The sequence below is a fragment of the Bacillus rossius genome, chromosome 17 (assembly GCF_032445375.1).
Source record: "Bacillus rossius redtenbacheri isolate Brsri chromosome 17, Brsri_v3, whole genome shotgun sequence".
Taxonomy (NCBI): domain Eukaryota; kingdom Metazoa; phylum Arthropoda; class Insecta; order Phasmatodea; family Bacillidae; genus Bacillus; species Bacillus rossius.
Window position 1 is genome coordinate 1,840,839 of NC_086344.1, and position 27,879 is coordinate 1,868,717.

The 27,879-nt window shown below is 37.8% G+C and overlaps 2 protein-coding genes across 4 annotated transcripts in view; both read left to right on the forward strand.

The window, feature by feature from the left end:
* The window catches only part of LOC134540763 (uncharacterized), an 81,974-nt gene extending 67,429 nt beyond the window's left edge, over nucleotides 1–14,545 (forward strand). For all 3 annotated transcript variants that reach the window (XM_063383671.1, XM_063383672.1, XM_063383673.1), the window contains one exon: nucleotides 11,300–14,545. In XM_063383671.1, coding sequence (XP_063239741.1) covers nucleotides 11,348–13,438 — 2,091 coding nt within the window. In that variant the 5' untranslated portion in view covers nucleotides 11,300–11,347 and the 3' untranslated portion in view covers nucleotides 13,439–14,545. The remainder of the gene's footprint in view (nucleotides 1–11,299) is intronic.
* Nucleotides 14,546–14,612: 67 nt separating this feature from the next.
* Nucleotides 14,613–27,879, forward strand: part of LOC134540762 (uncharacterized PE-PGRS family protein PE_PGRS46-like) — a 38,138-nt gene continuing 24,871 nt past the window's right edge. The window contains exon 1 of the mRNA XM_063383670.1: nucleotides 14,613–14,889. Coding sequence (XP_063239740.1) covers nucleotides 14,875–14,889 — 15 coding nt within the window. The 5' untranslated portion in view covers nucleotides 14,613–14,874. The remainder of the gene's footprint in view (nucleotides 14,890–27,879) is intronic.

Sequence of the window (27,879 nt, forward strand, 5' to 3'; positions counted from 1 at the left end):
CTTGGGGGTAACTGGTGTGGAGTGAACGAGTTTTGAGAATCAAAGCGAGAAGTATACAAGGACTAGAACAGCATACATTTGCGCGATAGTGGTGGATCTGTTTCTCACTTTCTTTACTGAACAAGTGGAGTGTAAACTGACGTCAGCCGGGTTTTCGCCCCACGAGCCTGATCATCCTCCGTTCCCTTTCCCACCACCTTTCCTACCCGGCATTTGTATCGTGACGTACGAAGACGTGTGAGATTTAAACTGCGCGCCACGAACTACAGCAAGAGGGCACTTTAGCTGCAGTGCGCCGCACCCCTAATTGGAATTAATATTATTGTAACCTTTTCTTTTCGCCCCAAAATAGTGTCACGACGATTCTGTATGTGAGTGCCTTTTGTTTCATTAATATATGATGTTTTTGTAATAAAATACGTGCAAGTACGGACAAGGACGCTCCCTAGCGGGTGACGACGGAACCAACATTTAACTTTATTCAAAATATTTTACCACATAAGTAATATTTACAGACGGTCTGGTCGTGGATGTGTATCTGGCATTTTTATAAAGAGTTCATGTTATTTTCTATAATAACCCGGGGCACGCAGTAGCTATGATGTCAACGATAATTGTGTTGGGCGCGAAGGGCGGCATGTTTCCTGCCGCAAGCCCTTGTCTCACCCCAGTCTCCTTCTACAGCCGGCCGAGAGAAGACGTCTCTGCAGACACCCCGGGGACATCACCATTGTCTCACCGATAAGTAGTTCTGCTCAGTTAATCTATTCAAATCGTTTTCGTTCTATCCTCGGGGCCAATCTCGGTCCGTGGGGCTGTTTTAATTAGTAATTCTTATACTCTCCGGAGTTTTTAATCACCCGTGTTACAAGTAAAGGCTTGAGGCGACCACGTGCGTGGTTCGCCTCCTCAACTAAATAGATTCGTGCTTCGGGCGTTTTCTAACAGTATCAAGGAAGGATTGTATGAGGGCGTGTAACGTGTGAGTAAATAAAACCAACTTGAGTCACGAGTCTTTGTGTTTCGTGGGGGGGGGGGGGCACGTGGGTCCTTAACCCAGGCAGCGGCGTGTGGGACGCCCTAAAGCTGGGTTTACGATTAATTTCCTTAAGAATTATAACTTAACATCGAGCACACGATTAAGTCAAAACTACGTTTTCCAGTTTATGATTGACATAGAAGTCGTTAATTCTAACCAATCACAGCACAAAACACATGGTCGGCCATTGTTCGAAACAGAGAAGCAGGTTTGAAATAGGTTATTGACAAATGGGATATCTCTTTTTCGAAATGGATGATGATTACAAATGACAAATATACGAATTCTAACCAAAAATACTGCCTCGCTCGGTCCAATAATAAGACTTAAACTTCCGGTTGAAAGGTTCCGGTTTGTTGTGATTGGTCGCTTCCCTTAAGTCTTAATGAAAAATATAAAATATAACCATTTCTGTTAAGTCTTAAGTCATCATATGGTTTGCACACGACCCGTCAAAATTCACACACGACAATCATAAACCATTCCACTAGTTTACATAGAGTCATATGGTAAGTATCCGACGAAGTCTTAAGTCTTTATTCTTAATTTTCAACCGTAAACCCACCTTAAGAGCCCACTGCGGTGAAGTAGAAGCGTGCCCGACGCTGAGAGCGGGCTTAGTTAGGAACAGGTGCTGGATTAAATCCCAGGAGGGCTAATATCTCGCGGCACACGGGCCACGTAACGCCCTGAGTAAGAAGCTCTAGCCGGGTCCACGTGCCCACTCACGTGGTGGCGCCCACTATTTCCACCAGTAATTCAAATCGTAACACCGGTACGCCCTCAAAAGAAATCGAATAAAGTAGTTCAATCATTATGAAAGAAAATATTATGTTTATTTCCACATTCAAAATCGTCAATTCTATTTTAATGCTTAGTTAAAACTTGAAAAACTAAGTAGGAGTTAAAAATATTTCTTAAAATAATGATTTTAACATTAATGTTTACTATCTAGAATTGTAATGATTGTCCGATTTTTGTTTACTTTTAAAGTTATATTTTAGTTCCAACGAAGACGTTCCTATCGAGCCATCGATTGCTACGGCCGGTTTATCCTTAGTTTATGCGGCATAACAAGAATATAATATACTAGCTAAACCCGGCCACGCTTTGCTGTGGCACAGTTTAATATTAATTCATTGTTTAATTTAATATTTTACTGTGCATGGCTGTGGAATGTAATAGAAGAAATAAAAATGTGTTTAGCTTAAATATTTTTATTGTAAAGCTAATGGAAGGACTACATTCCTTGTTTTCCCATTTTTTGCATAAACATATAGATCAGATGGTTTACCGACTCTGGAGCACCCGACATATAACTGTCCATGAGAGAAGCATTCATTTTCTAAATTCAAACCGCACACTTGCAAAGATTGTCCTTGTGCTTTATTGATGGTCATAGCGAACGCAAGGCGTATTGGAAATTGAAGTCGTTTGAACTCGAACGCCATATCTGTCGGAATAAGTGGCATTCGTGGAAGTAATACGTCTTCACCTTTATGAAGTCCAATCAAAATTGTTGCTTCAATAAGATTATCCATTAATTTTTTAACTACTAATCGTGTACCATTACATAATTTAGGCTGACAGATATTTCGAAGCAATATAATTGGCACACCAATTTTCAAATTCAAAATATGTGGTGGTAATCCTGGAACATCGAGTGAATTGAGAAATTCCGTTGGAAAGTTCACTGCTTCATTTTGGTGCACTACTGAATCAATAGATTTGTATGTCATTGTTTCACCTTCGATTCTGTTTATAATACTATTGTTCATATCGTGTACGTCAACATTTTTAGCCGCTAGAATGGCTCTTTCGCTCAACCATGCATGATTTTTGAATTTTGTTTCGATGTTTTGGAATACCTTGTCTACTAATTCCTCTTTTGAATCTACGATGTTGCATAAATCAGATGATAAGCTGATTTTTCCTGTTTCTGGATTTGTAGGTACAGTGCCGTTACCAACTTCAATTAATTGTCTTGAAAATATGACTGCTGTTGGATCGTTCTGAAGTTTAACTCGCATATTCGTGGTTAAATGCATTTTTTTTACTGTGCTCCAAAAATTTGAATATTTTTTAATTTAAACGTATTTTTATCAATAGAGTCGAAAGAATATACTTTCAAATTAAATAAAGTTTTTTATTCTTTCTTGAAATATATATATATATATACATATTTGTGTAAATTATAGTCGTCAAGGCACAATGGTCAAGTAGCCTGATGTGCTTGAACTTCGACAATATGGTACAGCATCGTCGAGCGTGGTCACAACTAAGTTGGGTGACCATGATATTTAGTTATAGAAACTTTTATTTCCGACTTTTCCGGTGGATTTTCCCAAACTTTTATTTCATATAAACACTCTTCTGTTAAGATGCAATGTTCTGTAAAAATTTCAATCCAAACCATCGTATACTTTCCGAGTTTTGCGGCCAAATACATACGGAAGCTAAATTTTTATATATATAGATTATGAGAAACGGTTCTTATACCAAGTGGATTTTATTTCTCTATATTCGCCCTACGTTTCTATAAAATACCGTAATATCTTTAAATTAATCATTGTCTTTTACGTTTATGAAATACGATTTCTCATTCGAATTAAAAGGCAAAGAAAAAAATGAAAAATACACCACTAGTTTGGTGCATTTAAAGTGATGCAGCAATTTGTTATTAATCGCATACAGGTAGGGCCTGTAATATAATATTTTGAAACAAACCAAACTTAAATAAGCTACACATTATAAATTTATTTGAAAAAACTTATTTAGTACTATCGAATTTTAATTGTTTTAAAAATATATATTTTATTAATCTCCTTTAGTTTTTAAGTTTCCTTTTCTAAAGTTGGTAAAAAAAAAATACTGACCTGAAAATAATGTGGAAGCTAAAATTAGGCATTATTGAAAAAACACCTAGCAAACTAAAAATATACAGGTAAACACACGCTGTGATCAAAGTTTCGGTATTAAAATGTTTTAAACAGGTTTGGAAGTGAAACCATTTACTGTAAATATACGTTATTCAGTTTTTACATACTGGAACTGGGTATTTATGTTTATGTTTACCTAAAGTTACATGAAAATAAAGTAATATGATCTCATCAGTATATTTTTGTTTGGAAAACAGGCTAAAATGTCCATTATAAAGGCTAGTACACTTAGGCATCTTTCTTGAACAAAAATACCCACACTTCCTTTAACTCCAAATTGTAGTGAACTTTTGATGAGTGAATGGCCATTGATTGTGCTACTAGCTAGTAAACATTGATGTGGTTACTAGCTAGTGACATAAGATTGATAGATTTTTTTGGTGTTTTATGATAAAGAGGAAGAAATAAGTGCACACAAAAATTCCGTGAGTGCTCATTTAACTCGCATAATTGTTTATCAATATTGTCGCGGTCTGGAAATTTCAGTATTTTTTTTTTTCTTAAATTTATTTTACTTTTGTTTCTCGTCAGGTTTACGTGTTGGTGTACGTGCACGTTTCCAGGCTCGGCCGGTTGATTTCGACACGCGGGTCTTGGAATATAGGTTGCTGCGACATTAGTTTACAGGCACCGCGGGCTTTTACGAGGCTGCGTGGTTAGCTAATTCTCGCGGGTCGCTGGCCAGGGCCCGCTGAGAGGTTGCAACACGCCGTTCCAGAAAAACCCGCTGTGTAACGTCGATTTTGTTTGTTCTGCCACGCGAGGCTTTTGTGTACTCGTTTCGAGGACTCTGTCCTGATTAGTGTTGCCATCTGGCGTCCGACTTTGGAAACGTAGACTGAAAAAAACAATCGAGCAGCGCAAGAGGGAGAGGGGGAAACTCGCTCGCGCCTGCGCAGAAGGAACGGCTGACTTCACTTGTTTTTCATTTTTCCTTGTGGAAGAAGGGGGACAGCGAGTTCCCCCTGGCTAAGTTTTCCCGGTGTTCGTGTTTTTTTTTTTTTCCGGCATGGCCTAATTTTGTAGTTAAAACCTCCTTCCAGGGAGGGGCCGAGGCTTTTTGCCTGGGGACCTCTCTGGAAGCCGGGTCCACGTCGGTTTGAAACAACTTTGCTTCGCCTCAAGTCAGAGGGTAAGTGGTTGGCCATGGCTCGTTCGCAACGATCATTTCTTGGACGATCTTCGTCTTAATCTTTTAAGAAATAATGTAGTATTATTCCATCCCTATTATTTATTATTATTTGTTTTGGGAAAAATCGACGTCTGGTTATAAGCATGTATGTAGTGGTAACTGGGAAGTATACTGTTCCTCAGCGGAGCTGCGACGACGAGAGAACGGCCATGTTGCTGTAGCGATAATTGTTTGCCGGCTGACTTCTCTTTAATGTGTATTTAATGTATTTATTTATTCGTGAATCTATTTGTTAACTTATTTGTTATTAATTCATGTGTTAAACTTTTTTTTTCAGAGTTTGTTTATCGTGTTTCTAGTATTTATCCTAATAAATAAAATCTGTGCTTGAATGAACTAATCATGTTTCTTTTCAGTACATAAATTATACCCTACACTTCCTGTATAGGGAGAAGACTTGGTCTTGAGTACCATGCCTACCAACGAGCTACAGAACCACCCCCCAATGTTATAGGTTATTTATTGCTATGTGTATAGGTGTACGCGGGACGTCTGACGGAGTCACGTCACAAGTGGTGGAGGCGCCAGGTAAAAGTCTGTTGTAGGGTATTTTGTGTTGTTTTAAAATTAATAACATTTCTTTATTTCAGGATGGAAAGAGAAGAAAGGCCAGTGCACCTATTATTTTATTAGTTACGTTTGATTTCTGTTAATAATACATGTGTTGTTTTTCAGACTTTAAAATACTTAAGTTAATTTTTTTTCTCTTACAGCAGCCTGTGTTAGGAGGTCCGAGATTAAAATAAGAGCATATTTTTTTGTTGTTGTTGTTAGGATAAGCAAACTACCTATTTAATTACTATGTTATCAATTAAGTACATTTAATTTTTTTTTAAAATTTAAGTTATGTTATATAAGTTGCAATTATTTAGGTTAAATCACGAAGCATTTGTTTTAATCAAGCACTGAGATAAACTACCATGCTATTTAAGTTATATTTAACTTGTTCACTTTAATTAATAGCGAGAATTTTTTTTAATTTTTTTTTATTGCCAGTCTGTTTATTATTGTTTTATTAGGATGAATGATCATTGATTCACTACTTATCTTTCGGGTGTCGCAGACAGTTATATGTATTTTCTTAAAATAATTTTTTTTCTCCTCTCTCACATATAGTAAACATTATCGGCTCTGAGTTAATTTAAGCTTCAATTATTTTAAGGGTTGAGGTATGTCACAGAGGTTCACCATAAGTTTATATGAGGATGATAAAGCAGGAATACAGGACGTAATAGGGAATAGTAGCTCTGATGAAGAACCTTTCGTGAACTTACAAGATAGAATACGATTACTGCAGCTAGCGAATTCTTGTGGAGACTCCGAAAACATGGAGGCAGGAAAATTCTATGTAGACCCAGGTCATTTTTGGGGAAAACAGTGTGAGGATGTGGAAGAATTTTTGAAGCAGTTCAGGAGAGCAGCCAAGGTTAATGGGTGGAACGAACAAAAATGTATTTCTTATCTACCAACTTTCCTTAGGGGACCTGCTGGGCGTTGGTACGATAGTTTCGAAAAAACTCTAGAAAACCTAACCACATTTGAGGAGCTAGCCACTGCATTGAAAGCAGCATTCACACGAGTAGGGCAAGTAGAAGATTTGGAATTAAGACTTCAGTCAAGGATACAGGATAGGGATGAGCCCTTCGAAGCTTTTGTTTATGATGTTTTACATTTGTGCAATAGACTCGATTCAAAAATGTCTGAAGCCAACAAGGTTAGGTACTTACTAAGAGGACTAAGGTCGGATATTGTTGAAAAGGTTATGCTATTTCCAAACAATACAGTTGAGCAACTATTAGGGAACCTTAGGAACATTGAGGCAGGACTATACTACGCAAAGAGCCATGACAGGATACAGGGAAGCAACGGGAAACCAGAACACGTTCCCGTTAGGAATATTAGGGATACGAATAACACCAATGCTACACTTGAAAGCACCTTATTTGAATTTGGGAAACAGTTAAAGCAATTCGTGAGGACATGAAAACACTGCGTGTTCAATCAATACCACAAAGGAGTTTTAAGCCTAGGGAGGAGTATAGACAGGGTGTGCCCAACAATTTGTATCCACCAAACAATCAGTTTAGAAGTAACCCGTTTAGGAACATAACACCAGGCCCGGGTCCTAGACCTTTTAATAGGCCCCAGCGGACGTCTGATGGATGACCCATCTGTTTCAACTGTAATAAACCCGGACATATGAGAAGGGGGTGCCCATCTCTGCAAGATAACCAGAAACAGGGAAACTAGCCTGGGCGGGGTACATTCGGGGTGTGCACTCGTCCTGGGAAAACAAAATGTCCCTTTGTAAGCGCGATGGGGTGTTGAGTTTAACAAATAAAATTTTTGGGACAGAAATCCCCGTGTTTATTGATAGTGGGGCAGCTGTTTCACTACTAGAGAATCGGTTGATGCCAAAGAACTACTGGAAACCCGCTGAACCTAGAGTGTTCTCGGGAGTGTCTGGCCAAATTCACCAGTTGAAACACATGAGTCGCCTATACTTTAGACTCGGTAGTTTTCGATATTCTCACCCTGTGGGGCTTGTGGAGACACCAATAAAAGGGCTTATTTTAGGGTGTGACTTTTTGAGCAAATATGGGGCTGTCATTACATGTATAGGAGATAGGAGTTTGTCTCTGACTTTAAACCATCCTGATTTAAGTATCCCCACTAGATGCTCAGAGGTGAGGGAAGCCAAAAACAGTCATCGTGCGAAATGTAAACAGACTGAATAAAAACAAGTAAATCCTTTCCCTACAACGGGTAAGGACAACCAGTCAGCTGTTCCGACAGAGCAACCTAACTTAACCCAAATTCAACCAGAAGGGATGGTGAAGATAGGTTATGTGGCAGTAGCCGAACACTTGCGTCTAGATGCTCGAACACACCAGCTGATACCTGTTTACTTCCAGGGAGGTGATCTACCCGATGAGGTTTTGCTTGAGCCTAAAGAGGATGTTTATAGTAGATTTTCAGTGTTAGTCCCTCGTAGCATCGTAAATCAAAAACAACATAACCACATATGGATCACCAACACCGCACCCCACCCAGTGGTCTTACATCCAGGGATGAAATTGGGGTACCTACATGAATTTGAAGGTACTGCCCCCTCCCCTTCTGAGGAAGTAAGTACCATCTTACAAGCTAAAGAGGAAAACCAATTTGATCTGACCCAATTGAATTTTAATCCTAAGTTACCTCCTGACCAACGCGAGAAGTTAACACAACTGCTTTACAAGTACAAGGGCTGTTTTAGTTGGAACCCCACACAAATAGGACGCACCCACGAGGAGGTTGTCTTCCTTGATACAGGAGATAGCCCTCCTATTTCTTCTGTGCCTTATCGCGTGTCTCCAGGAGAACGCGAAATTATTAACAAAATTGTGCAAGAGCACATAGATAACAATATAGTTCGGCCATGTGACACCAGCTGGTGTTCTCCAGTTGTGTTAGTACGAAAGAAAGATAATGACTTTCGCATGTGCGTTGATTATCGTCGGTTAAATGTAGTGCTTAAAGACGATAAATATCCCCTACCCAGGATAGATGATTTTTTGAGCCACCTCACGGGGGCCCGATATTTCACTCACCTTGACATGAATGCTGGGTATCATCAGTTGAAAGTAGCCGAAAAGGATAAGGAAAAAACTGCTTTTGTAACTTCCGATGGGACTTACTGTTTTGAAACTTTGCCCTTCGGTCTGAAAACAGCCCCTTCTATTTTTCAGAGATACGTGGATAAAACTTAAGCCGGATTAAAGTGGGGTTCATGTTTAGTTTATCTCGATGACATCCTTGTGGTGGGAAATTCATTTAACCAACATTTATGCAGACTTGAATTAGTGTTAAAAAGAATGCAAGATGCCAACCTAACTTTGAAACCCTCTAAATGTACATTTGGGTACTTCGAAACTGAGGTCCTGGGACATGTAGTAAACAGTGAAGGCATTAAGCCCCACCCTGGAAAGATTTGTGCAGTCAGGGATTTTCCTCAACCTAAGGATCAATGAGGAATTAGGAGTTTCTTAGGACTTGCCTCGTTTTATCGTAAATTCATTCCAAATTTCTCTCAAGTTGCGAAACCTTTGTCCTCTTTATTAAAGAAAAATGAGAAATTCATCTGGGGAGCAGAACAGGAAAAAGCATTTCTAACTTTGAAAGAAAAATTAACGACAGCCCCTGTGTTGGCCCATTTTCAGGAGAAATTACCCATTGAAGTGCACACTGATGCCAGTACATTGGGTATTGGGGCTACCCTGTTGCAACGAGTAGATGGAAAGTTACAACCCATAGCCTATGCTAGTCGTACTTTGACAAATGCAGAAACCAGATATCCAATAACCCACCTGGAATGTTTAGCTTTGATTTATGCTCTTGACCAGTTTCGATCTTACATCTACCTCAAACCGTTTAAGATTGTTACTGACCACCATAGTTTATGTTACCTTGATAGGTTAAAGTTCAATGCACATAGTGCAGGTAGATTGACTAGGTGGGCCTTGAAACTGATGGAGTATGATTACACTGTGTGTTATAGTAGTGGTAAGGCACATGGTCATGTGGAAAGTCTGAGTCGTAATGCCGTAACAGAGGGAACTTTAAGTGATGAAGATAAATCTCTGGAATTACCAATATTTGTGTTACAGGATGTTGATTTAGCTAAATTACAACAATCTGACCCTAGTCTGGCACCTTTAATAAATGAAATGAAAAACCCTTCTGGACTCAATAATAATCTTAGCAGAAAAATCAAAAATTTCTCTTTGATTGACGATGTGTTGTACAAAAATAACCCCAACTCGGTTGGTAAAGAAAAATTGTTAGTGGTACCTGATAATCTGAAAGCTGAAGTTTTGAGTGAATGTCATGATAACCCTATTTTTGGAGGACACCTAGGCGCAGCGCGCACGATAGATAAAATCACCCGTCGGTATTATTGGACTAACATGATTAAGGAAATTCAGGCATACGTACGTAGTTGTAGGGACTGTCAAGGGAAGAAAGGGGTCCCTCAAAAGAAAGCTGGGCTACTTCAACCCTTACCTGTTTGCGAGCCCTTTGAACGCATTGGAGTTGACATTCTAGGCCCTTTTCCCAAGACAACGTCAGGAAATAAGTATGTGTTAGTTGCAATAGACTATGGTACTAGGTGGGCTGAAACAAAAGCCACTCCTACCAGCAATGCAACAGATGTAGCTAATTTCTTATTGGAACAAATTATTTGTCGCCATTCTGTACCCTCTTCTATCCTTACGGATAGAGGAAAGGTTTTCAGTTCAAAAATTGTCAAGGAGCTGTTAAAATTAATGGACATACAGTCTTTAATGACCTCTGGTTACCGCCCTAATACTAATGGTCTTTGTGAACGTTTAAATGGTACCCTAGCCATGATGATGTCTCAGTATGTATCCAGTTCACAGAAAAATTGGGATGAATATTTACCTTTGGTAACTTTCGCCTACAATTCCTCGAAACAAGAAACCCTTAATTTCAGCCCTTTTGTTTTGCTCTATGGACGAGAACCCGTCCTACCCTCAGAGATCAACTTAAATCAGCAAGTAGATGAGGACGAGAGTCTGGGGTTGCGCAGTCGTTGGAAGGATGCGCTTCGCCAAGCAGCTGAAAATTTGAAGAAACAGCAACAGGTAGACAAACGCAGGTATGATAAACGTAGACGAGCTGTAAATTACAGAATTGGGCAGGAAGTGTTGGTGTTTACCCCTATTCGAAAAAAAGGTCTGTCCGAGAAACTGTTTCATCGCTGGTTTGGACCCTATGTAGTGGAGGACAAGCTGTCGGATAACCTATATCGATTGAAGAAGAGTCGACGTGGCAAAGATGTGTTTGAGGTGACGAATGTGGAACGTATGAAACCCTTTTATTCATCCTTAGTTTCATTTTGTGTAAATTACTGTGGTCGCCTCAAAATCTATCCTGATGTTAGAGAAGTAAGAATGTGTCCAGATGTTATGTTTGTTTAATTTATTTATTGCAGGTTATGTTTCCGTTTATCGTTAATAGTGTGTCTAAATTGATAACAGAGGTTCGATTATGTTTTGTTTTGTTTGATAAAAGGCTGGTGATGGTGCTCTAGTCTCTATTTTGTACCTAAAATCAGTATTTAAGAGTGTTATAGGTTGCTACAAGTAAGCCTCTCGGGCCCACGGTCAGAAGATGAACCTCTGGGTGCTGGTGGGGGCCGTGCTAGTGGGGGCTCTCGACGGTTCGGCTGCCTCTTCCCCTCATCAACAGCGGGACGCAGTCGGAGTAGTGGCCGGGGCCCACTTTGAGCCGTTGACTCAGGTGATGTTATACACTTCTTCGGTCCCACTCAATTTCAAGGTCTCGTGGCCAACCAAACTAATTGATATTCAGGAAAGCATTGTTCTTTTAACTTCCTGTCCCAGGGATGGTTCAAATGATTGGTGTAAAATTTTCAAAGAACTGAAACAGGTTATGTTTCATTCTGATATCTTAATTTCAAAATTAAATGATGCTGCTGGAGAGGATTTGGTTTACAATCAGGATGACGAGAGAGAAAAACGGGGTCTATCCTTTATTGGTGAATTTGTTAGGTGGTGTTGCGACATCGCAGTCACCAGCCAAGTTGAAAGTTTATTTTTGAATCAAAAACAAATGGCTCAACATGTTAGATTAATGGAATCACAAATTTTAGATGATCATGTTGCTCTGGCTAATCTAAGTAATACCATTTTTGTGGTTAATGAAGCTATGTCCGGTGTGCTAAAACGAATTCAGTTTAAGTTTGTTAACCTTACTAATTACCTTAAAGATTTGAGAGAATCTATGACAGTGAAATTTTCTGGAATGGTACAAGAGATAGGGCATTCTTTTCAATTTCAGCTCTTGTTAGCAGCACAACTGCTCAAGCAATCCCATTCTTTGACTCGAATTGAAATTTTGGACCAATGTCGTTCCCATAAGATACCCTCTGTTTTGGTTACTCCTGATCACTTAAAACAGCAACTGCAAATTTTGGAGACTATTTTAAACAAAGACGGTTATAGATTAACTATTAGTGTTGCCCAAGTACAAAAGTATTTTCATTTGCCTATTTGTCGCTGTCACATTTATCAGGAGAACTTGTATGTCAAACTTAAGATACCTATTGTTCATGTTAATTCCAATTGGAAACTATTTCAGTTTGTTGCGGTACCTTTCCGCAGGAAAAATAACACTTGCCACTTGGAGCACGAGCCAAACTTTTTAGCCGTAAATAATGAGCAACTGGTGACCATTCAGGGTAGAAATTTGTTGGATTGTCGTCCCTTCGAAGACAGTTTATGTTTTGTTCCCAGATTTTCAGGTGATGCCATGGGAAGTTCTCTATGTCCTAAAGCTTTATTTCAGGGAGTGACTGCAGAGAAACTTGGTGAACTGTGTGCTTACAGATGCCATTCGGGAACCCACCTCATGATTACGCAAGCTGGTCCTGAACGGTATTTTCTAACTAACCCTGTTGGTAAACTAGAAGTACAATGTTTAGTGAATAAGAACCAAACCTTGTTTTTAGCTGCTGCGGATCGACCTGGCGCTGTGGACATTGAGGTCCCTTGCGTTTGTCGCTTGTACATGAATGATGAGCTTAAAATTAATGAACTTTATCCGTGTGATTTTCTTTCTAAAGCCAAATTCCAAATGATTCGTGTGATTCCAGCTGCTTGGTCAAAATTAAAAAAATTAAAGATTTTACCTTTAACAGCATCTTCACACACAGTTTTTCCTTCATTAGAAGATTGTTTAGACGAGGATTGTCCTTCTGTTATTCCTCACTTGAATTTGGTCGTTTCACGTTCCTTTGCGAGGCCCGAAGAATTACAGCTGCGAGACCCGGTGGAAGTTGTAAGCTTTTTGTTAAAACATTTACAAAGTATTTCTATATTTGTGATTGGTGGTACTTTATTACTAATTGTTGTAAGAAACCCTTATCTAGTGGGGATTGGTACCTTCCCCCGCGTATCAGCTTTTAGTGAAAATGTCATGTTAACAATGGAGATAAGCATAACTGTATTTATACTTGGTATAATAATGTGTATGATTCTTTTTCTGCTATGGAAATGGTTGTCACTCAAGTGTAAATTACGGAAAACTGAGGAAATCTCACCTACTGTACAGACTGATGTTGCAACTACAAGTGGAACCTTTAACTTACGTGAGAAATTTTCTGAGAATTGTCGATTAAAATCTAAGTTGGTTAGTGAGTCAGGTGAGGAATTTCATGTTTACCTCACCCTGTGTGATTAATTTTACAGAACTGATGTTTATGTTTGATTTGTTTTCCCCATTAAGGGCACATAGTTGTTAAACACTTTTGTGGTTAGGATTTATAATGTTTTTGTAATTAACTGTTCAGTTCAGAGGTTTTACTTTTTGTTTAAAGAATAAAAAAAAGAGACAACAATCGAGGATGAATCTAGGGGTCCAAGCAATTATTAATCTAGGGTTAATTTTTTTCTAATTATTTGTTTACGCTCGACTTTGATTTAACCTGGGTAGGGATACCTTATTCCTGGTCTATCCCCTCCCCTGTCCAAACCGGTGTGCACTCGTGCCTCTGAAGACAGTATAATTCATTTTCCACAGACTCAAGTGAGGCAGTGTTGTTAGCAACAAGTGTTTACGTTCTCTTTTTCTTTCATGAAGAAGAGACAGTGCATCGATGTACCACATACAGAGACTCCAACAATTACGTAAGTTATGTGAAGAACTTTCCTTCGCCATTTATGTCCTCCTGACTGAGGACCATGTGTTGTGCAGCCATTGAACTTGTGTGGGAGATGGACTACTGTTTCCTCCCCTGTTGTGTGGTGGGCTGCTTATAACTCATGAGGAGTTATACTGTGGAAGCCCCTTCCCAAATCGGTTGCTGTGTGTATGTGAACTTTCTGTCATAAAAGAATGAAGAAACGGATCAGCATGGGGCTCGTTTTCGTCGACTTGTGCCGAACGAAGAAATCAGTTACTCTCGGCCAACCAGTGACAATGCTATTTTTTTTTCTGTTCTGTAGCTAGTAGCTGCAGAGGCGTGTTATGAAGATCTTGGACTTCACCTAATCCTATGGACATTTCAGGTTCCTTTCCTGATGTTTATCCTTTGTTTTCCTGACTTGTATAGTCCATTCCTTTTCTCTTGGAGGCCAAGCTCCCATTTTAATTTAGCTGTGTTTGTTTTCATTTTATTGACATATTTATGATCATCTTTGTTGTTGTTGTTGGAGAATAACATGCCCCTGGACTCATCCTTGGTTAGTTATGCTGTTTATGGAACTGATAAAGATTAAATGTAGGGTGGATCTTTTTGTAAAATATTTGACAACATTGTTTGCTAATTATTCAATAGGGTCACTTCACAGTTTTACTTAATGGAATAATTAACTTTTGTTTGTTATCAACCTTGTACTAACATAATGTTTTGATATGACGTTAAAAATAAACCCTCCCCCCTAATTAACTTGTTTAAATAGGCTTGACAGTGTAGTGTATGTTCTTTGGTGAGATTTTGATACTGGTGTTGAAATGTTTGTTCAGTTTCACTGGGGAGACATCCCTGATGACATGCTGCGAGGAAGGCAGGCTGAGGGCAGAACTGCTCTGAAGGCTGGATCCTGGGTGTGAGCTGCAGATCACACTTCAAGGACTCTTCTCTCCAGCTTCAACTAGGGCTGATCTGTCCACGGTTCATGCCTCTCCTAGTTGTATGTCATACGAGTATTTTTACGATGTCGTTGTCGGTGCTTCCAAATGTGCTGCCTTTTTGTTGTCGGTGCTTCCAAATGTGTTGCCTTTTCGTTGTCGGTGCTTCCAAATGTGCTGCCTTTTCGTTGTCGGTGCTTCCAAATGTGCTGCCTTTTCGTTGTCGGTGCTTCCAAATGTGCTGCCTTTACGTTGTCGGTGCTTCCAAATGTGCTGCCTTTTCGATGACGGTGCTTCCAAATGTGCTGCCTTTTCGTTGTCGGTGCTTCCAAATGTGCTGCCTTTTCGTTGTCGGTGCTTCCAAATGTGCTGCCTTTTCGTTGTCGGTGCTTCCAAATGTGCTGCCTTTTCGTTGTCGGTGCTTCCAAATGTGCTGCCTTTTCGATGACGGTGCTTCCAAATGTGCTGCCTTTTCGTTGTCGGTGCTTCCAAATGTGCTGCCTTTTCGTAGTCGGTGCTTCCAAATGTGCTGCCTTTTCGTAGTCGGTGCTTCCAAATGTGCTGCCTTTTCGTTGTCGGTGCTTCCAAATGTGCTGCCTTTTCGTTGGTGGTGCTGTCTTTTCGTTGTTGGTGCTTCCTATTTTGTTGATTGCGCGTAGTACAAAATGTAGTGATTGAATATTTACTAGTTTATCACCTCTTGGTGTTACTAAAATATTTTACAAGGTTACTTGGTCCTTTAGAATGTATAAAAATGTCACGATGGATTACGAAGGTCATGTGGTCCTGAAATGACTAGCCTATACGTCTGATAATGACATGACTCGGTCTCATGGACTGAAGGCAATTGATCTATATGTGTGGCTTTGTACATGAACGGCTTATATGTTATTCAGATTATTGAAAAATTAGACTTTCATAATAGGCTAATCGTCACTGATTTAATTCGTTGGTCCGGTATATTGACTTGAGTTGATTTTCGTAGAGTGAATGATTAATAAACTCCGCGAAAGGTAATGGAAAACAGAACCTAACATTTATTTAATAATTAGTTACAACTGTCTCTGGTCAAGAATCGAACCGTGGACAGGGATCCATCGATTCAATTTGTGAATTAATTGATTTTTTTTCGGAGACTATTGGAATTTTTCCCGCATTTCTAGCTAAATAATTACACTATTCCAAGATGTCGCCCAAATTTCAGGATGGTGGGGGCACCTCGGTAATAAATGATTACTGCAATGTAGCGGGTTAGAATAAAATTAACCAGATGGAAATGTACTCTATAATACGAGTACACGCACAAGATGGTGTACTCCAGCAGGTAGTCGCTCCTGGTAGCATGTACTGAACATAAAATGTCGGATCCATGATGGTCGACTAGGACAAAGTCAAATTTCAAGGACAAAATAAAATTTCAAGGTCAAAGTCAAATTTCAAGGTCAAGGTCAAATTTCAAGGTCAAGGTCAAAATTCAAGGTCAAGATCAAATTTCAAGTTCAAGGTCAAATTTCAAGGTCAAGGTTAAATTCCAAGTTCAAGGTCAAATTTCAAGGTCAAGGTCAAATTTCAAGGTCAAGGCCAAATTTCAAGGTCAGGGTCAAATTTCAAGGTCAGGGCCAAATATCAACGTCAAGGTCAAATTTCAAGGTCAAGGTTATCTGTTCAAGGTCAAGGTCAAATTTCGAGGTCAAGGCCAAATATAAAGGTCAAGGTCAAATTTCAAGGTCAAGGTCAAATTTCAAGGTCAAGGTCAAATTTAAAGGTCAGGGTCAAATTTCAAGGTCAGGGTCAAATTTCAAGGTCAGGGTCAAATTTCAAGGTCAAGGTCAAAGTTCAAGGTCAAGGTCAAAGGTGTGGTGACCAGATAATTATACTACATGATATCGGCACAATCTAGCAGATGAAAACAAGATGGTGGTCTCCAGTGGATGAAGACAAGATGGCGGACATGATGTCATACCAGTTGACGATATATACCTTGGTATTGGTGGTGATAGATCAGTCTAGGTAGCTTTCATGGAGGAAGGATCGACTGTTTACTCTCGTCGGGAATCGAACCAAGGACGTACATCGATATAATCAAACAGAATTCAAATATGTTAATTTTTTGATGAATTTTGGAATTTTTTTCATTAAAATCGGATAATAAATAAAGATTTTCAAGATGGCGTCCAAATTTCAAGATGGCGACCTTAACGAAAATTGCAACGGTGACGTCATCATCCAATATGGCGGAAAACACATCACCGGAATTTTCGAGAACACAATGACGTCATCCAAAATGGCGGATCCAAGATGACGGATCCAAAATGGCCGCCGTGATCTACTTGTCCCGTTACGATGAGTCCCGTTACGCGGTGTCCCGTTACGCTGTGCCCCGTTACGCCGGCTGCACGCACGAAAAATTGGCACGTTACGCTTATCCAAGATGGCCGCCGTGACGTCACAATCCAAGATGGCCACCGTGACGTCAGAATCCAAGATGGCGGACCGACAATCTTCAATCCACTACCTGCATCCTGTTTCCGGACATACATTTACATACTACTGCTATCCATTTTGCTGTAACTCGCGGACAATATATCACCCGGTGTTCAGCCCGGGCAAAGCCGGGTACTGCAGCTAGTATATATATATATATATATATATATATATATATATATATATATATATATGTGTGTGTGTGAGTGTGTGTGTGTGTAGGTGTGTGTATTTGTGTGTGTGTGCCCAAAGGAATTTATATAATACATCTTTCATTTCTTATGAAGATGCAACTTTCTTAATTAACTTTCAATTCCAAATCATTAGCGAGATCTGGTATTGTGTTTTCAGCATCAGCATTCTCACATTATTCGTGATATTGTAGTCATATAATATTTTTTCTTCAATCCACTTCTTTGGTGTTGAAGAATCGCCCTCGTTTTTATTCTTCAGCTTGGTTGTTCAGATCTTGCAATGTTTATTCAAGATATTTCTTGGACTAAGCTATGTCTGGCACTGATTGCAAAAAACTGATTTTTGATAACTACCCAAAACGCACTTAGTCTTCTCATGGCACTTATTGCTGTATTGTCTACACCGGCGAACTTTCGATACAGCTACAGGCAACGATCTGGAATCTATTATCAGATTCTATCACTTATACCAAATGCATACTGAGAGTTTTAAATTCTTAGTAAATATTAGTATAATAGTGTCTTTATATCAATTAAACGGGTATGCATCATCTGACAGAAAAAATGGGGAGTTTTAAATATTGAAATAGTTATTCAAAATATCCTCTCATGTATGTAAACAAAGCAACAAAATTTACCATAATAACATTAAAATGTTTATTTAATAATGGAGTTATGATTATAGAATTTTTTTCTTTTGTTCTAGATTGGTTTTCAAGTTGTCTTTTTATTTCTATTTTAAGGAGATATTTTATCTACATTGTTTTGACTATGTACGTCATTTTGAGCATTGGTTTTTATCTCCTTATCTCCTAGCTGTCGAAGCAGGGGCTATAATTGGCCAGAAAACTTGGCGCAACCTTTGAAACCACGGACGCTCCATCAAGCAAGCGTGCGATACTGTTGCGCCACGGGTCCTTTCGTGACATTTAGCACAGCCACTCACCCACCTTGACCTCCAGAGTTCAAGTTCAAGCACGTTACGTCTCGAGCGAGAGATGTGTGCTGTCATTCACATATCTCCGTCGCCATCTCCGGCCTGTTCCGAGCTCATCTTGCAGGCCTGCGGGTTGATTATGAACACCAGCGAGAATTTTCGTTATTCTTCACGCGCTAACGAAACACGTACCGCAAACGGTGAGTATGAACCACCTTGCGATACGAGTTTCGTTATTTTCCGTGTTATCGCTTAGCTGCGGTACGAATCCATGACGTCAGAGGACAAGCAAAATTTGAAAAATTATCATGTTTCTTGAAGAGTCGGTTTTGTAAGTCAAATATATCTATTTAGTTGCAAAGAGTATTAATTTACTTTTTGTCAATGTTCTAAATTCTTAAATTAAGCATTTTAAGTTTCGATTTTCACATTTCTTAGTGGTTTTTATTAAAGACGCGGTTAAATATTTCACGCAAGTGCTGTGGCAAGCCCTGCGTGTTGCTATGCAAACACCACTGTGTAGATCGTTAAAAATAATGTCCATGTGCTAAACCAATAAACAGAAACGGCGTTAACGTTCACGTGATAAAAATAATCACAATATCTCTAACCTTACATTAGTGTTTTATGTTTAATTTTCCGGCTTTGTATTATTCTCGACTCTATTTAAAATCATATTTTGCCACTATAATTTCGTTATCAGATCCCAAAAGGAAGATACTTTAAATAATAATGATATCACATACCTTCGTCGTTTCGTTTCACCAACAGCAATACTCGTGGAATATAACGAAGCTACGTTGAGATAAATACCGCCTTAAATGTGTGCTCGTACTCAAAAGTTGCGGTATATACCGTCACAACGTCATCAATATTCGGTGTTTAAGGAAAAATTATGTGTTCGTAATCACGTTGCTTCTTCATGCGTTATTCTCCACAACCTTCGTTGTTTACCGCAATTTATAACGCAAAGTGTGTGCTCGTAATCAACCCGCGGGTACACACAAGTCGAACTGGAGGGCATTAGGAAGAGGACTTAGCTAAGTACAAGGTCGTCTGGTCGGGTAGTGGGGAGCACATGGGCAAGTTGAGTCGTTCCGTCTGGGAAAAAAAAACGGGTTGTGGCTGTGTCATGGACACGGCCGTGTATTGCACGAGAATACGTGTACGTAACAGGTAATATTTTCTATACAAAATATAAAATACGTCATTTATTATTTTAACACCATACATAGTCACTGTAACTATTTTGCACTAATGTTGTATATATGCAATTGACGATAGTTGACGATTGAAACTCAAAAGAACGTCGTAGCTTCCCCGAGTCCAAAGTTATACCAAATGGAAATCTCGAAACGCAGCAAAATGACCTCAAAATGGCGGCGCTTCCCCCTCCACCGCGCGCGATGCGTCACAGTACTCACTTAGCGTAACGAATTATTTGATCCTTTAGCCAAATCCAGTGGTGTGATTAAATTCTGGATGGAGATGATAGATATGTAGCTGCAACACCAAACTGTATCCCCCGATTTTGTCATCATTCGTCTTTTTGAATTGCCTCCCACTAAGGAAGCAATTTCAAAGACGTATTCACGTCAAAAAAAACAAGTGGTAGTCACCACGGCTTCTGCCCATTTTTTTTGACGTGACAACGTCTAATAAATCGATGAACGCCGGCTGCACGCACGAAAAAGTGTCCCGTTACACACATTGTTAAGTTACGCTGTGTCCCGTTACGCACATTGTTCCGTTACGCCGTGTCCCGTTATGCTCATTGTACGCTTGCGCCGCATCTATCTCGCTTCCACTAGATTGGCTTATGCGTCCGATGAGAGGAAAGACACCGTCAGCATACAACTTACATCTACACGTGAACTGTTTCGTCGACTGTTTATAAAGTGAAGTGAAAAGTTAATGTGGTTTTCGTTGGTTATTACAATTTCGGCAATAAAGTTAATTATTCATGCATTTTAAAAATCTGATTACTAGTATAATTTCAAGTATTTATTTTTTTATTATTAAAAAAGTAGCATCTTTCGGCGAGTGCAGAAATAATAGATTATGTTAGATATTTGATTAAAGTTTATTTATATGAAAACTTGTTCATAATTATATTTAAACGAAAAGTTAATGTGGTTTTCATTGCTTATTACAACAACAATTTCGGCAATAAAGGTTAATTATTCTTGCATTTTAAAAATCTGATTACTAGTATAATTTCAAGTATTTATTCTTTTATTATTAAAATAAAAATGATTCAATTTTATTCATAAAAGTATGCAATAATTTCATTAATGTTTTGTTATGACGTTGTCACGTTAAACTATCGTCCTTAAACAGACTTTACAGACAACCAATTTTTTTTTTTACGCTTTTGCTCTAGTGTGGACGGCCTGGCGAGTAAAAGTGTGAGCACTATGCTAGACTGAGTACTCGACCCAGCATACTCGAGCTCTTTTATTCGACCAATGAAAGGAAGGCTCTACCACTCGGATCGCTTCGTCTCGCCCGGCGCGGACGGTCTGTCGAGTCGGCATCTCGCAATCAGTTGCATCACAGACCGCTCTCGCGATTTAAGTAACGATTGTTTAAAAACCTAGTTTAAGATAGAGTGGCGTAGGTCCAAGAAGTTAGGTTTCTTGTCAAAATGTTTTCTTACAAATAAAGATTTTGGCCACATTTGCTCTCTCGTAGTGTTTGATGATTTGTATGATTTGTTCACCATTCACGTTTATGTGCTTTAAAAAACGTTTGTAGATTCTTTAGCTAAATTTGTATTGCTGTATTTCCATCGAAAAAAAACTTAATTTGCATGTACATCACTTAGAACCAGTGCCCCTGATTTTAGAACGCTGTTTTAAACTAAGTGTTGTGAGTTTTGTGCATCTACCAGGCGTTGATGTATTTCGTTCTAAATTTTAATTTAGTTTTTCGCATAAAACGGCGGGGTATAGAGTAACACAATCAAGTCAACATGTTTCGTTATTTTTGACAAGGATATAAATAACCAGGGTTTAAAATCACAAATTTCCTTTGCATCTTAAAAATTTATTGGAAATAAGGCTTTAACTATAATTATTTCCGGTATCTAATTTTACTTCAGGTTCAAAATTTGGGGTGTTTGTAGAACTTTGTTTAATTCGACATTGCGCAGACACTTAGCGTTTCATCATAAATCGCTTCTTTACTATTAAAAAAAAACGGTTCAGCTGGAACTTCAAACATGTATACTAGGGGTGGGAAGCACTTAGAACCACATGTCTTAAAAATGTTTTCAACTTACTCTTACGTGCTAAACATGTTGCCGACGTTTTTCTGATTCAGACTCAACCTGTTTACACATATGTTGTTATGTGTACTATTGTGGCCAGCTTCGCTATGCCCAAAAGACTTAAGAGACGTTAACGGCAGCTCCCGTAGAAAATGTGTATTAATTGGTTAATTTTGTTAATTATATTTATTGCTTGCTTCTAAAATTTTAAATAATTTTTAGTTTATTTAAGTACATTAATTTTAATTAATTTTAAATTAACTTGTTTGGCGCTTAAGCGACGATTAAAAACACCGACTAGTTTTTTTTTTTTTTTAGGTAAAGTTTGCAGCCTGTTTTTTTTTATCACGTTAAGTTTTCTATGAATTTTTAGTTTTAATTGTTTTAAGATATTTTGTTAGTTTAAGTGTAACTTATATTTAAGGTGAGGCCTAAAATGCGTGGACAAGTATGAATAGAGACCTGAAAAATTCGCGGATTCATTTCGTGAAATGCTACAATTCAAATAGTTAGTGCTGCTCCTGCCATTGGTTCCCTGTTAATATGGAGTAATGAGGGCCAATTAGAGACCCTCACTCATAGAAGCGTCGAATCACTGGCTGCTCAGTCGAGACGACTCGCAAGTCAACAGCCAATGAACAGTTGGCATTTTCCCGAGTGTGTAGAGGATAGTGGAGTCTATCCTGGAGGTCATTGAACCCGCGAATTTTTCCGGTCTCTAAGTATGAAATGTAAAATGCGTCGACGAACTTGCGCGCCAATGGAAACTGTTTGCGCGTCTCCGCCGCCAGGCGCTGTAGTAGGGGGGGGGGGGTTAAGAGTGACGTAGCGACGAGTGACGTAGTGACGTAGTGACGAGCACCCAGCTGACTGGTGCGGACGTGTGTGTGTGTGTGTGTGTGTGTGTGTGTGTGTGTGTTAGCTGGCCGATATCAGGGCCGGCCTGTACGGGAGCGACGGAATAAACTTGACTAACTTTACGTTAAAGGTTACGTATTTGCGATGCGCGAGTCCCGTAAGTACCGGACCGTGCGTTCGCGTCGAACAAATTCCTGCCGTGCCTTAAAGGGGTGCCTCCCATTTCAGGTCATGATTTTATATTTGTATTATTCACTGTTCAACTTTTAGACTTTTTCAATAGTTTAACTTTCACGAAATGAAAAAAATATATACAGCGCATACTTGGGGACTGGAAAAATTCGATGGTTCAATTACCTCCAGGATAGACTCCACGATCCTGTGCACACTCGGGAAAACCTCGCCTGTTCATTGGCTGCTGACTTGTGAGGCGTCTCAACTGGGAGACTCGTGATTCGATACTGCTTTGACTGAGGATCTATAATTGGCCCACAGTCCTCCAGGTTAACAGTGAACCAATGGCAGAAGTTGCATAAAAATACCATTATTTGCATTTTAACATATCGCGAAATGAAAACGCGATTTTTTCCGGTCTCTATGCATACGTTATTGCATGATTAGCTGCCAAATTTATTTTTTTACAGTTTTTGGGTTGTACAAATAAGGAGAATTAAATTTCTTGCAAAACCGAAACTTTCTAAGTTTAACTGCAATGCCACTGGCTACATCATGATATATGGTTTGCATTCCTATCACAAAAACTCATTTCATGTTTCTTGGCTGTCAAAATCGTAACAATTTTTGAGAATTTTGACATGCTAGGTAAAATTAATTAATATTTTCTGAAAGAAATTAAAATAATTTCTTGAAATAGCCAGAGGCTTTGTAGTTATACCTAAAACTTTCAGTTCTGCAATGAATTAAATTCTCCTTATTTGTACGACCCAAAAACGTTAAAATGTAACTTTGGCAGCTAATTATGCAATAACGTATGCGTAGAGACCGGAAAAAAATCGCGGATTCATTTCGCGATATGCTAAATTGCAAATAATTGTATTTTTATGCAACTTCTGCCATTGGTTCACTGTTAACCTGGAGGCCTGTGGGCCAATTATAGACCTTCAGATCAAAGCAGTATCGAATCACAAGTCTCCCAATTGAGACGCCTCACAAGTCAGCAGCCAATGAACAGGCGACGTTTGCCCGAGTGTGCACAGGATCGTGGAGTCTAGCCTGGAGGTCATTGAACCCGCGAATTTTTCCAGTCCCTAGCAATGACTGCTGGGGATCACTTCATTAAGCACGTATTCTGAGCCAACTTAAAATTAAAAGATATCGAAATTGAAGTTTATGACCAGCAGAACTTATTTAAGTAAAAGACAAAAACATGCCCGCGAAAGAAAAATACATGCGGTACCCGGTTAAAATTATTTTAAAAAATGTTTATACAATTTAGTAAGTATTTGTGTAAATATTTTTTTTTTTAGTATTTTCCATGTGTAGAGGCTTAAATTGATTAAGTATGACAACCAGGCTGAACTGTATTAAGACATTTGCTGTAATTGTAAGTGTGGTACATGAATAAAAAAAATTTAAAGCTGTAGCGAATATTTTGTAGCTCTTATTGAATTCGGGCTGATCCATTGCATGCTACAGGAACCATGTTCAAACTCAGAGTTAATTTTGAATAAAATTTTGAAAGTAATTTCTAGTTGCGTAATTTCTTATAATAAGGTGATTGCATTTGGTTCCTACCTTAAATTTTGTTTATTCGATAGTTTTGCTCTGCTTTTTCGGGACACTTGATTTAAGTATCAGCGAGAAAAATCACAATCAAATCTTATATGTAAAATTTTTAAAAAACTAAATTTTAATTTATAATTATTTTGGATTGGATTTGATATAAGCAAATATAAGCAAATCTTAGGATTTTTCACCATGTTTTTTTTAAATAGGTTTTTTTAAAAATAAATACTTAACATTTACCAAGGATCAAACCAAGGACAGGAATCGATTGAATCAACTGGAGGCTGGTAGATGAGTAATTTCTACCTATTTTAAGACTTTTCACAACTTTTTTATTAAATAAGTATTTTTGCATAAAATAAACATTTTTTTCATCAATAAAGTATCGAATCAAGAACGTAAATAAATTTAATCAATCAGTAATTAAAAATTGTTTTTGGATGAATTTAGAAATTTTTTCCAATATCTACCATAATAATTGCATATTTTCCAAATAGCGGATTCCAAGATGGTGGATGTAGAGTCATCTATAATGGCCGATGACCTCCCGATCATAGGCATCGAGTGGCGGACACGCCCGAACATAGCCGAATCCTCTCGATTGGTAAGCCACAACTTAGTAAACCACCAAGCACAGTCCTATGAGAAATACATTGCACCAGTATGCCTTATTATATATCTACTACCTGTATTAAATGTAATTAAAACAATTATTTAAACAAATATAATTAATTATTTATTTTTTCTTAAAGTAACGTTTTTACTATGCAAAAGTCTGATACATAAAAATTTTCAAATGTTTTTCGTAGCGGTGGTTTTTTATCCATTGAAATGGGCCAAAAATACGTCTTGATTATAAACCACGCATTTTACCATAAAATAACATTGAAACAGCATAAGTTTTCCTATTCTTATAAAAATTTTTGTTGTATCAAGATTATTGTTTTATACAGAATTACCCAAAAACCTTTTACATTTTACATGGTAGTAAAATAGGAAGAACTTTATATAAAAACATTTTTATTTTAAAGTATAAAATGGTATTGAGATAAGTTCGTAAACTAAGTACGGTGTTGTGAGTTGAATTACTCTGTTCTAATGGGTGACCATGACGCAATTAATCAGATTATTGTCAGTAAATAATAAAAAAATATAAAATTTAACGTTTACAAAGTAAAAACAAATACATATTTTAGACATTGTCTAGAAACGGGTATTGCTCGCAATGGAAAACACTTAAAAGACGTCATTTACCAAACATAGTGATTACAAACTGTTGGTACACCAATTTAATATTTTTGAATAAACAAGTTTCGCTCTGCAACCTTTTATATTTTATCATTATTTGAAATGTCAGAGTATTTTATGGTTACCTTGTATAAGAAATCGCAGTGCCAATGACACATTGTATTTTCATGTGTTCACCTATCTTAGTATTAAATATGATTGACGGTGCCCAACTTGAGTTTCGTGATATGGCTGTGGGCACCACTTCAGGTACATATAAACGATTGTTAATTAATTTAACTAAGAGTAAAACCAAGTTTCTGACTATTTTCATAATTTAATATTATTTCTTCTTATAATAACTAATTTTACACAATATATTTTAGGATAGTTTTGCTACCATGTGGATTTATTTGGCACACTTATATGCTTAGTATGTCCCCGTATGTTAACGAAAACGAATATATACGGGCGTGTGCCGCCACGTGCGGTCAGCTATCTGGTTATATCAACGACTTCGGCAGTAACTTAGACCAATTTAACTTCCGTGACATGGTGTAAGCGCATCTTTCAATTTACATCTCATACTAAAATTTCAACTTCAACTTGAGTGTATACTTAAATATAAATGTTTGTTTGTTTGTTTGTTCCTTATGTATTCCTAAACCATTCATCCTATTTTAATGAACATTTACCTTTGAAACATGAGGAATGTCACTTTCTAGGGTGAGATTTCGATAAAGCCCAACCTTAAGTCAGAATTTAGTTATTCTTGATGATATTTTGCCATTTTATTTTCAACGCATCGTTTATCGGATCTTTGGAACATTTTGTACACTTGACCTTTGAAACACGAGGAAAGTAACTGTCTAGGTAAGATAATGTACAATGGGTGGCGCGCGAGTCGTATTCACGAAGGTACACCATTAGTCTATTGAGTCAGTGTCTGTTCTGAAGTTAGCAAAACAAATCGCAGCTATATAAAGGTTTATAATTGTATAGAAAAATTAATGTGTTTTGCCCTTACCATTTATCCGATTGCACTAAAAATTAAGTGAGCTATTATGCGCATGCCCGTGAATGTTTCTTAATTAATACAACCACTTTACAACAGGCTGCGCGCGAATAGTTAAAACGAATGTGTGTATTTCATATATTTTAGTGGCAATTCGTGCATCTTTGGTGTATGAGTGCACACGCATGACAGAACTGAATTGAATTATATATAAAATAGAGATATTGATATATAAAAAGAGATAGAGATAAATAAAGAAAGATAGGGAGATATAAAGATAGATAAAAAGATAGCAAGAGATAGAGTTAGAGAGATAGACATATAGATCGATAGAGATGTATGAGAATGAGATAGATATATAAAATAATATATATAGAGAGAGATAGTAATATATATATATATAGGTTATAAATAGCGAGAAATTATGGGATATATAGAGGAAGATATATATTTATATAGTGCGTGATAAAGAGAGATAGAGATAGAGAGAAAGGGATATGTATATGTAGAGACAGAGAAAGCTGTGTGTATATATATATATATATTAGAAAGATATATAGAGATGGATAGAGGAATAGAGAATTAGAAACAGATAGAGTTGGTTTGTGTATCTGTACCTACTTCAAACCAATTACAAAAAAAAAAATTGAATTGGGATTTTCAACGCATGCCGCGAATTAGCTAGTAGATGTATATAACTTAAAAAAAAAATATATATATATATATTAAGTGTGAAAAATTTAAGTGTGTTTACGGATCGAAAAAAATTTGAACCCGCACACAGAAGAACATTGGTTCGAATTTCTATAAAACCTATTTGACTTCAATTTTTTTTATTTCTCTGCCAAATTCATACCATCAGTTGTTACAATGGTTCCTTCTTTTAGGTCAATGCTGATGCTTTCTTTCATTCGTCTTTTACTGCGTTGCACAAGTCCGTCTAAATTGACCTCGTTTGCCAAGGAGACGCCAAAATTAAATAATCAGAACAAAAATAATTATAAAAAAATTTTTTTTGTGAACCTTAACCCCAAAAGTTTTTATGTCCTTGAGAAAACTTGCGATAGCGCGCGTATAGCGCACGAATATTACATTTGCTCACAGCACAAACGTCTATGCTACATAAACGCACAACACAGTGTTTCGAAACATTACAACTTTACATATAGCCTAATAACAATTATCGCAAATTTACATTACGATTTTTTTTAGAATTAAGTATTTTTGTTTACATGTATTTAACTAATTGCTAGGGCCATGCATATTTCGCTAAAAGATTCCGAGACTAGCTGAATGTTAAAACATATTAGCATCGTTTGT